The sequence below is a fragment of the Pongo pygmaeus genome, chromosome 7 (assembly GCF_028885625.2).
Source record: "Pongo pygmaeus isolate AG05252 chromosome 7, NHGRI_mPonPyg2-v2.0_pri, whole genome shotgun sequence".
Lineage (NCBI taxonomy): Eukaryota > Metazoa > Chordata > Mammalia > Primates > Hominidae > Pongo > Pongo pygmaeus.
The window spans coordinates 99,737,660-99,753,270 of NC_072380.2; the positions used below are offsets into that span (position 1 = coordinate 99,737,660).

At 33.9% G+C, this 15,611-nt stretch overlaps 1 protein-coding gene across 4 annotated transcripts in view; it reads left to right on the top strand.

Moving 5' to 3' along the window:
• Positions 1–15,611, top strand: part of CNBD1 (cyclic nucleotide binding domain containing 1) — a 629,195-nt gene that overhangs the window by 591,059 nt on the left and 22,525 nt on the right. Inside the window, exon 12 of one of the 4 annotated variants that reach the window (XM_054498737.2) lies at positions 1,055–1,269. The exons of the other annotated variants lie outside the window; for them this stretch is intronic. Coding sequence (XP_054354712.2) covers positions 1,055–1,243 — 189 coding nt within the window. The 3' untranslated portion in view covers positions 1,244–1,269. Of the gene's footprint in view, positions 1–1,054; positions 1,270–15,611 lie in introns of those variants that run through there. 4 annotated transcript variants of the gene reach the window in all.

Below are 15,611 nucleotides of genomic sequence, written 5' to 3' on the forward strand. Positions count from 1 at the left end.
GAGAAAAAATAGTAGCACTATACATAATAATAGAATAACATTGCAGAACAACAAAAACTACAATGAACTTGCCTGAGTATGTGTATGACCTGCTCAGAGGTTTTCCTCTATTTTTTTTCCTATCTAGACTCTGAAAGGGGCAATCCAGTTCTAAAAATGCTGAAGTTGGAGGAAGGGAGATCTGAGAAATAGTTGCTGTATATTTGACAATAGAATATTGGAAAAATGAGCGTTGGTGATATTTTATAGACATAGATAGATATAGATGTAGATATATACCGTGTTCCCAAAGGGCTACTTTTCATACCTCAAGATTAAGCATGATGCTTTATATTTCAAGATAGACACATATGTACTACAACCTGTCTGATAATACATATTTATAGATAACATTGTATATCAAGCTGAAAAATAATAAAATTTAACATTATTAGAGGAACCAAAGTGATGTTTTATGCATAATTCTGTTATAATTCTAACAATAAAAGAAAGCAAATCTGAATTTACTGATTCATTTAATTCTCACTGTAATAGCAAAAAAACTGAATTACAAAAATAACTTGTTATAAAAATAAATGATAATACTTATGAGATTTAATTATTCTAAATTTAATAAAACATATTAATAGGATGTGTTTTAAATGGTTATAGTTTAGAAAGGATGAATATCAAGCAACCAACAAGTTACTTGTTCATAAATGTTAGATTAAAATGTCAAAAGTAACCACTTATGTGTATAAGATTTTATCTGTAGTCTTTAACAGACTTATACAGAACACTTACATTTAGAAAAGCTTTTCTTAAATTCTCAGGAATAAGAGAATTAAAAATAAATAAGAAAATTCCATCTCTTTAGTGGATTTCATAATCTATTTGAGGATAGTTATGTAATACCTTAATGGAGTTAAGATTTGGGCCACACTGATGTATACTTTAGTTGTTTTCTTGCCTGTGGGAGTACTTTTCTTGATCATCCACAAAACTGCTAGAAAGTGTACTAAACGATTTACATCTATTATTTTTTTAAACTCCGTGACAATCCTATGAAACATAGAGAATTATGATTCCCGTTTTGAAGATGATGAAACTGAGGCTCAGAAAGATGAAGGATTTATCCAAAGCTGCACAGCTGACAGGGCTGGAAATGACACCTAAAGCCATGCTTGTCTGTCTGATTTTAGACACAATGCTTTTAACCTCTACAAATTTATTCTCTGTACTGTTTCCAAAGAAAACTGTCTAAATAAACACCTCTGATTATGACACCTTACATGTTTTACATTTTTTCCAGTGACTGTTCTTTGCTTATAGAATCAAAACTAAATGTCTTAACATGGTATAAAAACAGATAAGCTCCTGCCCATTTCTCTTGCCCCTTATCTCACTTCACTGAACACTTTAACTCCCTTATCCTACCACACTGAATTCCTTTTAGTTGTCAGTGTGCTGACTTGTGTATCTGTGTCTTTACTTACGCTGCTTGCTCTGCCTTCAATATCCTTTTTTCTTTTTCTTTTTGTAACAAAATCTTGCTCTGTCACCCAGACTGAGTGCAGTGGCACGATCTTGGCCCACTCCAGCCTCCACTCCCCAGGCTCAAGCGATTTTCCCACCTCAGCCTCCCAACTAGTTAGGATGAAAGTTGTGCACCGCCCTCCATGCCCTGATAAATATTTTTTTTGTAGTTTTTATAAAGATGGGGTTTTATCACCTTGCCCAGGCTGGTTTCAAATTCTTGGGCTCAAGCAATCCACCCACCTCATCCTCCCAAAGTGCTGGGATTACAGGCATGAGCCACTGCTCTTGGCCATGAATATTCTTTTTTCATTTCAAAACTTGTGACATAGACTTATCCTTTAGAATAAGCTCCAGTGTCACTGGCATTAGTGAGACTTTGCTGAGCCTTGAAGTTACTGACCGCTGATCACCTTCCCCATTTGCTTCTACATCATCTACATCATATGATGCAAATATTTATTGGGATGTTTTAATTTGCATATTTTCCCCTACAGTCACCAGACTATAAACTCTCGGAGAGTATGGTTTTACATGTTTAGTTCTGTTATTCCTGTACATGGCATATAATAAAATACATAGTAAATGTTTTTAAATCAATAAATTAATGATTTACTTTATAGATGAAAAAATTATTACCCATGGGTCTGGGTTACATATAGTGAGATATATAAGAGCAGCTCATATTGCTTACAGAGTACATGCAATACATGATTATAGATGATTTAGAAAGTCTTATATGAACTTGCATATTATTAAATGCCTATCACTTCTAAAACCCATTTATTCATATCCATAGCTTATAAGTGAAAGTCCAAGTGACTTAGTTGTTACTAAAAGCCCCTGCCAATTTCTCCAGCATTTGCTTCTGCTATTTATTCTTCTTTATGTTTGTATTAGTCTGTTTACACACTGCTATAAAGAAATGTCCGAGACTGGGTAATTTTTAAAGGAAAGAGATTTAATTGACTCACAGTTCCACATGGCTGGGGAGGCCTCAGGAAACTTACAAACACGGCAGAAGGGGAAGCAAACATGTTCTTCTTCACAAAGCAGTAGGAGAGAGAAGTGCCGAGCAAAGATGAAAGAGCCCTTTATAAAACCATCAGAGCTCATAAGAACTCACTCACTATCATGAGAGCAGCATCGGGGAACTGCCCCCATGATCCAATTACCTCCTACAAGGTCCCTCCCTCAACACGTGGGGTTTACCATTCAGATTACAATTCAAGATGAGATTTGGGTGGGGACACAGAGCCAGACCATATCAATGCTCTACTCATGCTGAATTGCTTGAAATTTCCTAAATACACCATCTTATTTCACACTTCTATGGCTTGCCTATGTTGCATTCTCTCATCAGCCTAAGTTCATCTTTGAAATCCTGCCTATGTGAAACTTTCTCTCTGAAGTCTTTCTTTTCCAATGCCGTCAGCACCCTTTGCTCCATGACACCTACTTGCTGTGAAGGTTTTGCTGTTTCTTATCTGTTATATTCTGCATTTGCCCCTGACATATAATTTAAATTTATGTATCAGTTGTATGTAACCATTTCTTTCTACTAAAATATAAGCTGCTTGGAGAAATGTTTTAAGACATTGGTCTGGGCAATGAATTTTTGGGCAAGACCTCAAAAGCACAGGCAACAAAAGCAAAAATAGACTGATAGGATGACTTCAAACTAAAAAGCTTCTGGACAGCAAAGAAAATACTCTACAGAGTGAAGAGGCAACCTATAGTATGGGAGAAATTATTAGCAAACTATTCAACAGGGAATTAATAATCAGAATATATAAGGAACTCAAATAACTCAATGGCAAAAAAACCAAATAATTAAAAAAATGGGCAGATGATCTGAATGGATATTTCACTAAAGAAGACATATGAATGGCTAACAAGTACATGAAAAAATTCTCACCATCACTAATAATCAGGGAAATGGACATAAAAATCACAATGAGGCATCGTCTTCTATTTGGCAGGCTAGCCTTTATCAAAAAGTCAAAGAAGACTGAGCACGGTGGCACACAACTGTAGCCTCATGACTTGGGAGGCTGAGACAGGAGGATGATGTGAGCCCAGGAGTTCGAGTCCAGCCAGGCTAACATGAGACACCATTTCTTAATTTAAAAAAAAGTCAGATGATAACAAGTAATGTTGGAGAGGATGTAGAGAAAGGGGAATGCTAATATACTGTTGATGGAAATATAAATTGGTACAAAAACTATAGACAACAGTGGTTTCACCACTGTTTAGTAGTGGTTGTACTACCTTTTCTAAAAAAAATTAAAAATAGATCCACTATATGATCCAGCAATCTCACTACTGGGTGTATAATCAAAGGAAAGGGACTCAGTATTTCAAAGAGATACCTAGGCTGCCATGTTTATTGCAGCACTATCCATAATAGCTATGATATGGAAGTGAACTGAGTGTCTATTAGTGGATGAATGGATAAAGAAAATGTTTACATATATATATGTGTGTATATATATGCATATATATAAATATTTCAAAGCCACAATTCCAATGATTATAATTATAATTTCTTTGTGTTGGCGACATTCTAAATCTTCTCTCCTATATATTTTGAAATATACAATAAATTATTCTTAACTATTGTCACCCTACTCTGCTATCAAACACTAGAACTTACTCCTTCTATCTAAGTGTATTTTTGTACCCACTAACCAACCTCTCTTCATTCCCCCTCCACCATGTGTGTATATATATGTGTATATATATACATATGTGTGTATATATATGCCACCATGTGTGTATATATATATACCACCATGTGTGTATATATATGTATATGTATACACACATATAATTTTATTTTATTCCTTTTTATGTCTGAATAATACTATTCTATATTGTACAATATTCTATTGTATATCATTCAGGCATAAAAAGGAATAAAATCCTGTCATTTGCAGCAACATAGATGGAACTGGAGGTCATTATGTTAAGTGAAATAAGCCTGGCATAAAAAGACAAATATTGGGTATTTTCATTCATGTGTGGGAGCTAAAATAGTTGCACTCATGGAGGTAGAAAGTAGAATAGTGGTTATCAAAAGCTGGGAAGGGTGGAGGGGGAATGAAGAGAGGTTGGTTAATGGGTATAAAAATACACTTAGATAGAAGGAGTAAGTTCTAGTGTTTGATAGCACAGTAGGGTGACAATAGTTAAGAATAATTTATTGTACATTTCAAAATATCTAGGAGAGAAGATTTAGAATGTTGCCAACACAAAGAAATTATAATTATAATCATTGGAATTGTGGCTTTGAAATATTTAAATTAAGAAATTATTGATAAAAGGGAGTCAAGATTGAAGAAATTACTAGTAGGTGACGGATGTCCCAATTGCCCTGATTGGATCATTACACATTGTATGCAAGTATTAAAATACTACATGTGCCCCATAAATATGAACAATTATTAAGCATCAATAAAAATTTTAAAAATTTAAAAACATAAACCGCTTAAGTACAGGAAAAATATCTTCCTGTTTATATCTCTAACTTCTACTAATGTGTTAGCATGAGGTAAATGTAAAAGTCAACCTGGTACACCTGTCGTATTTTGTAAGCAGAGGTAATTACTATAAATTTAAGACTGTTATTTTAACATAAAAACTAAGTTGATTTTATTTAGAATTATCAAAGTACAAACCAGGGCATTTCTTCTAGTAATGCATTTATGTATCAGTTATGCATTTAAAAAAAAAACCTCATCTCTACTAAAAATACAAAAATTAGCTGTGCGTGATGGCACACGGGTGTAGTCCCAGCTACTTGGAAGGGTGAGGCAGGAAAGGTTGCAGTGAGAGGAGAGGTTGCAGTGAGCAAAGATTGTGCCACTGTACTCCAGCCTAGCAACAGAGCGAGACTCTGTCTCAAAAAAATATAAAAATAATAAATAAATAAATAATAAAATAAAAAGTACACAATCTGAGGATACATATTCTCAGAACAATTAACATTGAGTTGGTTTGGTTTCCTGTCTTGAACAAGAAAATCACATAATTCACCCACGAAATCTTTTTGGTGTCCTTATGAGCAATTTATTTGACAGTATGTCTTTAGAAACCTATATTTTCATGATCAAACTTTCAAGTTGCATGTTCCTAGAACTTGTCAATGTCTGTCAACTGGTCCTTTTAAGGTGGGAAATGGGACTGGAAGGTGTTAGCAGATAGCAATTTTTATTTTTATTTCATATATTTTTATATTTTTGAAACCCTTATAACAATACATACTTATATTATTATTTTGGTAAATATAGAAAATAAATAGTATATCTGACTGAACATGGTTCAACAGCTGTTTACAAATTGAATCCCTTAGAAAATATTTTATTATAAAAAATATGTTTTGACATAATTTGGGGTTGAAAAAAGTTTCCTTTATAGACTGTCTTTAATACCCTTGTCTAGAGAGAGACAGTAACTTTTTCCAAAATCATGACTTACATGTTTCAATGATAAAATACACAGACACAACTGAGTTAAAATCTGAGGTCCTCCTGGCTCCCTAATGTTTTCCCCTCCAACACAAAATAAAGTAAAATATTTCTACTAGAAACATCCATGTACAGAAATCACGATAAGCATATTGTTCAATGGTTCAGACATATATTTCTTTTTCCACATTCACAATGAATTTGGAAATATTAACAGATATTATCTGAATGAAATACATTACTATACTGTTTTGTCTTCCATTTCATGTATGGTTCTTTTTTAAGTTATCTGGAAAATTAGTACAGGAGTACTAGTAATTTCTTTAATCCTGACTCTCTTTTATCAATAATTTCTTAATTTAAATGTTTCAAAGCCACATTTCCAATGATTGATAATTATTTATTTATTACTAATAAATAATATGTATTTTTAGCCTTGAATTTCTTTCTTACACCTCTATTTCTTAGGTCTGTCAATGCTCTATTTCCTCACTTTTATTTTTTAATGGTTTTATTTTTTACAGTTTTTATATGCCTAAATTTTTTATTTTCAATTTATAATGCCATGTAAGTTGGGTAAATAGCCTTCAATATTATATTAATGCGTCATTGCTCATTGTTACAGATAAATGGTCTGAAGCCAGACTGATTTTATTTCTTGTATTTTATTTGTCTATTTTCTGTTTTTTCTGTCCTTTATTCCTGAGGTAATTAGTTTCACAAAAATATATGTATATATATATTTTGAGATAGAGTTTTGCTCTTGTTGCCTAGGCTGGAGCAGAATGGCGCGATCTCTGCTCACTGCAACCTCCACCTCCCAGGTTCAAGCAATTCTCCTGCCTCAGCCTCCTGAGTAGCTAGGATTACAGGCATGCACCACCACGCCCAGCTAATTGTTTGTATTTTTAGTAGAGATGGGATTTCTCCGTGTTGGTCAGGCATTGTGGGTTCTTTGATGATAAAAGTTGAACTGTTTTTTCTCGTCTCTAAGAAATGTTCCAAATCCATAGTTCCACAGTTCCATCCTAAGTTTCAAAGCTTAGGAACATTTCTTTGGTGCCTATCATTCATTCATTTATTTAACAAGTAAGTACCTACTGTGTTCCAGTCAATGCTCTGAGCACAGAGAACACAGTAGGTAGCAAAACAGGGGAAGTGCCTGCAGTCTGGTGAAGGAAACTGACAATAAACACTTAACTAAATGGTTTTGATTATTTATGCATTTACCATTGTGGGGATAAACATAGTGGAGACCCAGGATGGAGTGCCCAGCACTGGAGGATTTTAGTTTATAAAATGTAGACAGGAAAGGCCTTATGGATATGCTGACACTGAGTAGAATCCTGAAGGAATTTAGTGAATGAGCCAAACATTTTAGGGAAAAATGTTGCAAAAAGAGGGAAGAGCCACATGCAAAGATTCACCTTTTATGTGACTTGAGAACATGGTAAACAAGTTTAAAGAATAGAATAAGCCAGTGTGGCTGGCACAGAATGAGCATAGATTAAAATGGAAGGAGATTAATTCAGAAAGGTAGTGGTGGCATGTGAACACTTAGTTGTCATACTCTAACAGCTCTAATCTCTCTGTTACCTCTGGCACATGTGAAATGAATCTTGAAAATCTTTGATTTACTCTTCACATTTCTAACTTTACTCTCATTGTTTTCATTTTGTTTTCTTTGCACTTTCTAATGTGTTGAGGTAAAACTTCAGTTCAGTCTTACAGTTTACCAGGGTGAATCATCAATACCATCAATTTTACTAATCATTCAATGTATAACGTTGAAAATTTATCTAGTTGTGTTTTTAATATCTAAGAATAATATGTCATGGAATATGTCTATCATGCTCATGATTTTTTTTTTGGTTCCTGAATTTATATCCATAATTGTAGATAAGACTCTAGCTTGGTAGCTGAAGTGCTTATTTTTAACTCAGAAGTTAACTTCGTAGAAAATCAAGAAATGCCAATTCTGCTTATGGGAGCCTTAGCCCTGCTGCCATGTCTAAAAAGTGGGTGGCAAGGGGAGGTTGCAGAGTTTACCCTTGTCATATAGCCTGGTTCTTGAGATTTCCTTGAGACATATATGCAGAGTGGTGGTGACATGGTGGTTTAAGTTCTGATATGCTACTCTGTGTCTCTGACACAAAACCTATTCTGGGCTTATTCTGAATTATAACTCATTTATCATTCCAATTGTGGAATTGTTTAACTTTATTCTGAAGATTCATACTGAAGTCAGCACTCTGAGCGTGAAGAAATCTTTGCAGATGCCACCTAACATATTCATTAACTGGCTGATCTCCCAAGCAAATATTTCTTCTCTAGGAAAAGTATTATTTTTCCTATCTAACATTACAAAATGAAATTATCATTATCTTAATCAGATTCCATGTGTGTTCTGTCTTATACAACATCTTACTGGTCTGTTCTCCCCTCCTTTCCAACATGCTATCATCTTGATTTTATATTAGTACATTTTCTTCCATTTCAATGAAACTTGGGTGTGGACCAATAGTCAAAACTTGTATTCTGCTAGCCATGTCAAATTGGAGGTATCTCAATGCATATTTTCCCAACCTAAGAATTACGCACCCTCTCCAGCTTGGGGTTCATGAAAAATAGATATCAAGGACTAGTTGAGCAGGAACGCTTATATACTTGAGGAAGCTTTTCTTTGGATATGGTTCTGAGTGGAAATGTATACTTGTCATTTCTTTAAGTGTAAGTATGTGTATCAATTAAAATGGCAAAGATTGACATCTAATTTTTTCTGTGTTGTTCACAGGTACTCACTTTTCCCATTTTCACTCAGAGTTCCTAATATAAATAAGCAAATCAATTTATTTTTATTCACAGCAGCAAAACATTGGTTAAATATGTTAGTCTGAATACTGATGGGATTTAATACTAGGTTTTGCAAACACATAGAATTATTTACTTAAAATGTTATATTTTTTGGAAACTACAACAATATTTTCCAGAGTTTCTTCCACATTATCAAATGATATGTAGGTACAGTTCTCAGAGAAGCAAAGTTCTTGGATCATAGAACTTTGAGAATTTTATCTATTACTTTCACTGTCTTTACTGTACAAAAAAAGAAGTTAAAAATAATATACTGCACATAAAATGCCTGGTAATCCAAATCCTAATAACTCTATGTCATATATATATGTATATATGTGTATATTTCTGAGAAATTGAGGTTACCAAATTCCATGAGATAACAATGTCATCATTCTTTCAAAAGAATATATGTAATGAATATTAACAAAATACATGTTTATTCAGAATTCTACGAGAGATCTGAGGTTCACAGATTTCAGTATTGTGGTATGTTATTTTTACTGCATCATTTCTATGTTAAAAATGATATCATAAATGCCAAGTACATAGTTTCTCATTCCATGTGTATTTTTCTGGTTAGAAATAGCACAGGTGTTTTAGAGGGAGCAACCAGTAATTTAATTGGAAATATCAGAGTATTGATTGAAACAAAGAAAGATGCTCAGAATAGAGAAAATAAGATGGATTACATTATATCCATCATCCGTATTTTAGAATCTCTCATGCAGAAGGTATCAATGTATTCATTTTCCTAGATCACAGAATAAGGACTAATGGTTGAAAGTCCTGTGATGTTTGATTTCAAGTAACCATAGACAGCATTTTATAGAACATATATATCCAGCACTGGCCCATGCTCACCTGTGAAGTAGTAACACCCTATCCTTTGGAAGTGTTCAAGCTGGCACTGGAATGCCACATGTCAGGACTATTATAGAGGGAATTCAAATACTATAGTGCTAGAGTAAGTTATAGCTAAGATTTGGTTTCAAATATTATATTTTCCCAATTTTTTCTTCTGTACAAATACCTGGGTCAAAAGTCATGTATCTTTGTTTCAGGTTAGAGTAATTATTTTAAAAGCTACTTGACGTTTTGCTTCTGCTGAACAAAAGATTCTACTGTATTTTAAGTAACTTCTCTGTCTCTTTTTTGTCTCTGTGTCTCTCTATGCCTTTTTGTCTTATTCATTAATTATACTCTGAATGAGATTCTTTATAAAATCAAAGAAATAGTACAATACAATTTTATTATTATTTACAACTTTTTAATCTCTCAGACAATGCAGCAGCTTTGTTGGAACGTGAATGCTATGTTTAGATGATCAGAATATATCCTTCTGTTATTATATTTCACTCACCAATTACTGTAAATTTTAAAAAGTGTATATGCAATGACTATTTTATTTATTTTCCTCCAGGTGCCTCATGTTTTTCAGAGACCATATTTTGTGATAGACTTGGAATCATAGGTGATGATTGGACCTCTTTAAATAGGAATAAAATTATTTAACTAACATTTGCTACCTAAGAGTAGAATCAATATCTTCAGCTCTAGATTATTTCATAGGTCCTCTAGGGTTATTTAAATAAGAATTGGAGAAATAGCATGTTACGTAAGAATTTGAGAAAAAGCATGTTGTATGAAAATGCCTTATGTAAAGAACTTCTTATAACAAAATTTGAACAAAGCTATTACAACATGTCATCTGCCAAAAAAAGACAATTGTTACTTTAAAATATCAATGTTGATTAGAATTTCTCCATTTTTTTAATGGCTTATGTTTTTATTTTGTAAAAACAACCCATTGTTTAACATGAACTTTGCAAAAATTTATTTATCTCTACTTTCATATGATCAACCGTAAACTATTATTGCAGTTGACAGAGACATAGAAACAACACTGTGACACAAACTAGGTACATGCTCTTCTAAATCTTTTTCCTTTTCTTCTGAACAAACTGCTAATTTCATTTTCTGGATTTCCTTGCAGTTTCCAGATTCCTTACTTATGATCATTCATTCTGCTTCTTCCTTTGTTTAAGCCTGGAGGCAGAGGATCTGGAGGAGGCCTCTGAAATAAAGGAGATATTAGACAAAAAGAGCGTGGATCCATGAATGGCTATTAAAAAAAGGGGCCCTTAAATACCTATTCAAAGCAGGAATATCCCTGCCAACCTACAATGGTCTGACATTAGCAGGAAATAAACATTACTGGAGTTTGTTTTGTTATAGATCTTAGCCCATTATTTCTAATAGAAGTCATATAATGCATAACTTTTATTGAACTGTATGGGAAAACATCATCAGTATTCAACATTAAAACATGAAACACCTACTTTTAGTGTAATTGATCTGGTTTTAAACAAGATATTTGTCTTTAGCTCACCTGAGAATTTCTCACAGATAAAAAAATACATTTATCTTTTTGTGGTATCTGACATATATTGGTAAATAAACAATTCCTTTAATTAAATTATTAAGTATGATAACTAAAGCTCAAGAACCAATCAAATGACAATTCAAAGTAGCAGATAGATGCAAAAAAGCCGTGGATTATCAACCTCGGAAACTCCTCAGGCTCAACTACATTTGAAATAGGCAACAAGGAAGTGATGGTAAAATAATCATCACAAAAATGTATCTCATTGTATCAGTTATAACAGATAACATGCTCTGTAGTCTGGAGAGATGGCAACAGGAATCACACCTGATGATTCTGCTAGTGGGTAATGTGCACAAAACTAGTCAGGTAATACTTAATAATTTCCATATTATACTAAATTTTAAGAAAGATTTGCTTCTTAAATTTGAATTCCCATTATAGTTGTTGCAAATAATTTGACACTAAGCTTTATATATTCTCTTGATATATAAATTAAGAAAAGAATAGAAGAGAAAGGAATTGTGAGAAGAGTGAAAGACAGAGTAATGAACACAGGAGTAAGAAGAAACACTGTAATCCCAGCACTTTGGGAGGCCGAGGTGGGTGGATCAGGTCAGGAGATTGAGACCATCCTGGCCAACATGGTAAAACCCCATCTCTACTAAAAATACAAAAATTAGCTTGGTGTGGTGGCATGCGCCTGTAGTCCCAGCTGCTCAGGAGGCTGAGGCAGGAGAATTGCCTGAACCCCAGAGGCAGAGTTTGCAGTGAGCTGAGATGGCGCCACTGCACTCCAGCCTGGGCAAAAGAGCAAGACTCTGTCCCCCACCGCAAAATATAAAATGAAAACATAATAAGAAGAAACAAAGAGAAATAGAGAAATTTAGGAATTCTAGTTTAAAAAACTTTCTACATTAATGCTTGTTATATTTATAATAATAATTAGTATGAAATATATATAATGTTTAATTTCAAATGTGGAGAAAAATGAAAAATGATTATGTTTTATCCCAAGTAGGTTCCCAGCTGAACAGATTGTCATGTTGAGCAGATATGACATAATTCCTTCTAAATTGTGTAAGACTGTAGTAGATGGAAAATAGACCTTTTCTTCAAGTTTTGAGGGGTAAAATGTGCTTTATTATTGAGTTGGCAAACAACTAATTTATTTGTGTCCAAGCTTTTCTAATGATTCACTATATATCTTTACATCTATCAAAATTTGTCTTATTTTATCTTTATAAAACAAAAATATTTTCTCCACTGGAAATAAAATGTAAGAAATGACAAAATAAGTAAGTCATCAAAATAATATAGAGCCATCACAAATATACATAAAATTTATTTCTCTGAGTCAATCCCATTTAAATTGTTTACATGTATTAACAAAGGAATTGGAATTGTTAGATAAGTGCCGTAAGGCCTACAATGTAAATAGCTCTGTTATAAAGTCTCAGTTGATTTTTTTTCATGATTAGCTTTCTTTCAGCCATATATATATGTGTATATACACATATATATGTGTATCTGTATATATGTGTGTATATACAAATATATACTTATATGTGTATACAAATGTATGCATATATGTATGCATATACAAATGTATGCATATATGTATGTATATACAAATGTATGCATATATGTATATACAAATATATGCATACGTATGTGTATATACAAATATATACGTATATACAAATATATACGTATATACATATACGTATATATAAATATATACGTATATACATATACGTATATATAAATATGTATGTATACATATGCAACAACAACAACAAAAGTGTAGTAGTGCTTACTCTTTGGTTTCCTACCTTTTCTTCCTTCGCTGTGTGATTCAATCTTAAGGTCATGAGGGGAGAGGGTTTGCAAGCAAGGAAGGGTGACTTGATGGACTTCAGGGCAGGATGTGGAGGCCCATGCATGAAAAGGTGGCATCACCTGGGAAGGCTGCTTGGCACAGGTGTTGGCAGAGTGGCAGCCAGACAGAGACCTGGATTGTCCGAGCATGCACAGAGTAAGGGAGAGGGGATCTGCTGGGCAGGGAGCGGGATTGGGCGGGGAGGTGGAGGGGCTGGTACTGGGTGTTCAAGCTGAGCAGTTTGAGGTGGTTGCAGCGTGAAAAAGGCAGAAGACCTGCCCATGCACGGGCGTGCAGAAGTTCTGCGCAGTTATGGAGTCTGTGTAGTGTAAGCAGGGAGTCTGCATAGCTACAGGGTGGGAAAGTGCAACTACTGGGAAGGGGGCTTATGCAGGATATCAAACCTGATGGAGTGAGAAGGTTGTCTGAAGGGGATCGCCAGGAGTGGGTTGTAAATATTCAAGCCTGGTGAGGACGGTGAGTCCATAGTGTGGTTTAAGCATAATGTGGGTGCCCAAGCTTGAGTTTGTTTAGAAGGTACTCTGCATAGGGAAGGAGCAGTAACAGTGATAGCAAATTGGTTACATACAGGAAGATTAATCAAATAACTGAATATATTAGAAATAACTTGAGCCAGGTTACTCATTATTAGAGAAATGAGTTATATAGAAAAGAATAAAAGTAAGGAAGTAAAAGAAAGCCAGAATGAACCCTGTAGTAATGCATTGGAATTATCAGTATTGCTGGACATGTGTGGACATGCTGTGTACTCTTTCTACCCATTGAGAGGGCTTGGGGGTTAGTGGCCCTCCACAGCAGCAAGGGCATACCTAGTAAACCACCTCTTGGATTCTGAATAACATTCTCTACTATGAAGAACCAGGGCTTCCCCAAGTAATGGCTGATTCAAGTTCCGGGGCAGGGAAAATAAAACATGAAGTATTTTCATGTTCCAAAAAGTAAGGAAATACTCAACAAATCATGGGAATATGTCAACAGGACACATAAACCAGCTGGAAGGTTTTATTCTAGACACCTCTAGTTGAGCACCAAAATAAATAATAATTTTGAATTATAATCCTTTGGATAAAATTAAAACACATCATTCCAAACTCATAAATAAATGAATGAATAAATGGAACGTTTGAAGATAAATGGGATATTTACATAATTTCAAAGTAACTCCCCATGAACTATGTACTCATTTCAAGGAGATGAAAGCAGCATTACAGTGGAGAAGCCTGGCAGAAACCTTCTTCACCAATTTATCAAAGCTAGCATCACTAAGAATGGGATAAATCGAAATTCCACTAACTCTTGACACTATGCAATGAGAACTCAGAATCAAATCACTTCAGTTATATTTCTGTCAAAGATGCGTAACCCAAGTCTGATGACCAGGAAATATCGAACTATCCTAAAATAAAGAATATTCTACAAAATAACTGTGCTGTAATTCTCAAAAACATCAAACTCATGAAAGTCAAGGAAGGACTGCATAGAACAGTTCCAGATTAAAGGAATTAAAGAGACATGAGAACAAGATGCAGCACTTGATTCTGAATTGGATCCTTTACTTATAAATGACAATATTGGGGCAACTGGCAAAATTCAATTGGGATCTAAGAATTAAATGATATCAGTTAATTTTCTGATTTTGACAGTTGTGCTCAGTGTATGTAGGAGAATGTCACTTGTCGGAAATACTAAAGCATTTGGGAATGATGAGGTATCGTGTGAGAAACTTACTCTCAAATGTTTCAAGAAAAAAATGTTCTGTTAGCATATCTTTTCAGTGAATTTGAGATAATTGGAAAGAAAAAATACCTAGAAGTTTCAGTAGATATATAATACAAAGTTAAGAAATTAACCAATAGAAGAATTAATGTTAATAATGTCACAAAAAATTGTGAGGTGGGTAGCAAAGGAGAAATGGGGAGTATGTAAATGTCTTAAATTCTCATCCATTGTAGGGTGAGTCAATAGAAAAATGTATACATTTGGTATTTCAAGACACAGGTTCTTAATCCCTATGGAAGTCATTATGGTAATATCTATGAACACTAAACAGGAGCATATCTGTTGGCACATTTCCCAATTCTGGAATTTTCATTTTTGGGAATTCACCCACACACTGGAACACCTATGAAATGATGTGTGTTATATGCTTTTCATTGCAGCAGGATTTGTATGAGTAGAGGATTTTAACTGTCCAAATGTCCATCAACAAAGTCTGATTAAATAAACTATGATATCTCCATTCAAGGATTGATATGAAGAGATTACCAAGATATTATATAATTATTATATTATTATAGAGTGTAAGTGGGAGTTAAGTGAAAGGTCAAGAAGCAAAGCAGTACACGTAATATGCAATTGTTAGTGGAATGACACTGATGAGAATAAGAATGTATATTTGTATTTGTCTATGCATGCATAAAGAAATTTGGAAAATAAATTCTGTAAGTTCAACAAGAAATAAGAATAATAGTTAACTTGGAGATAT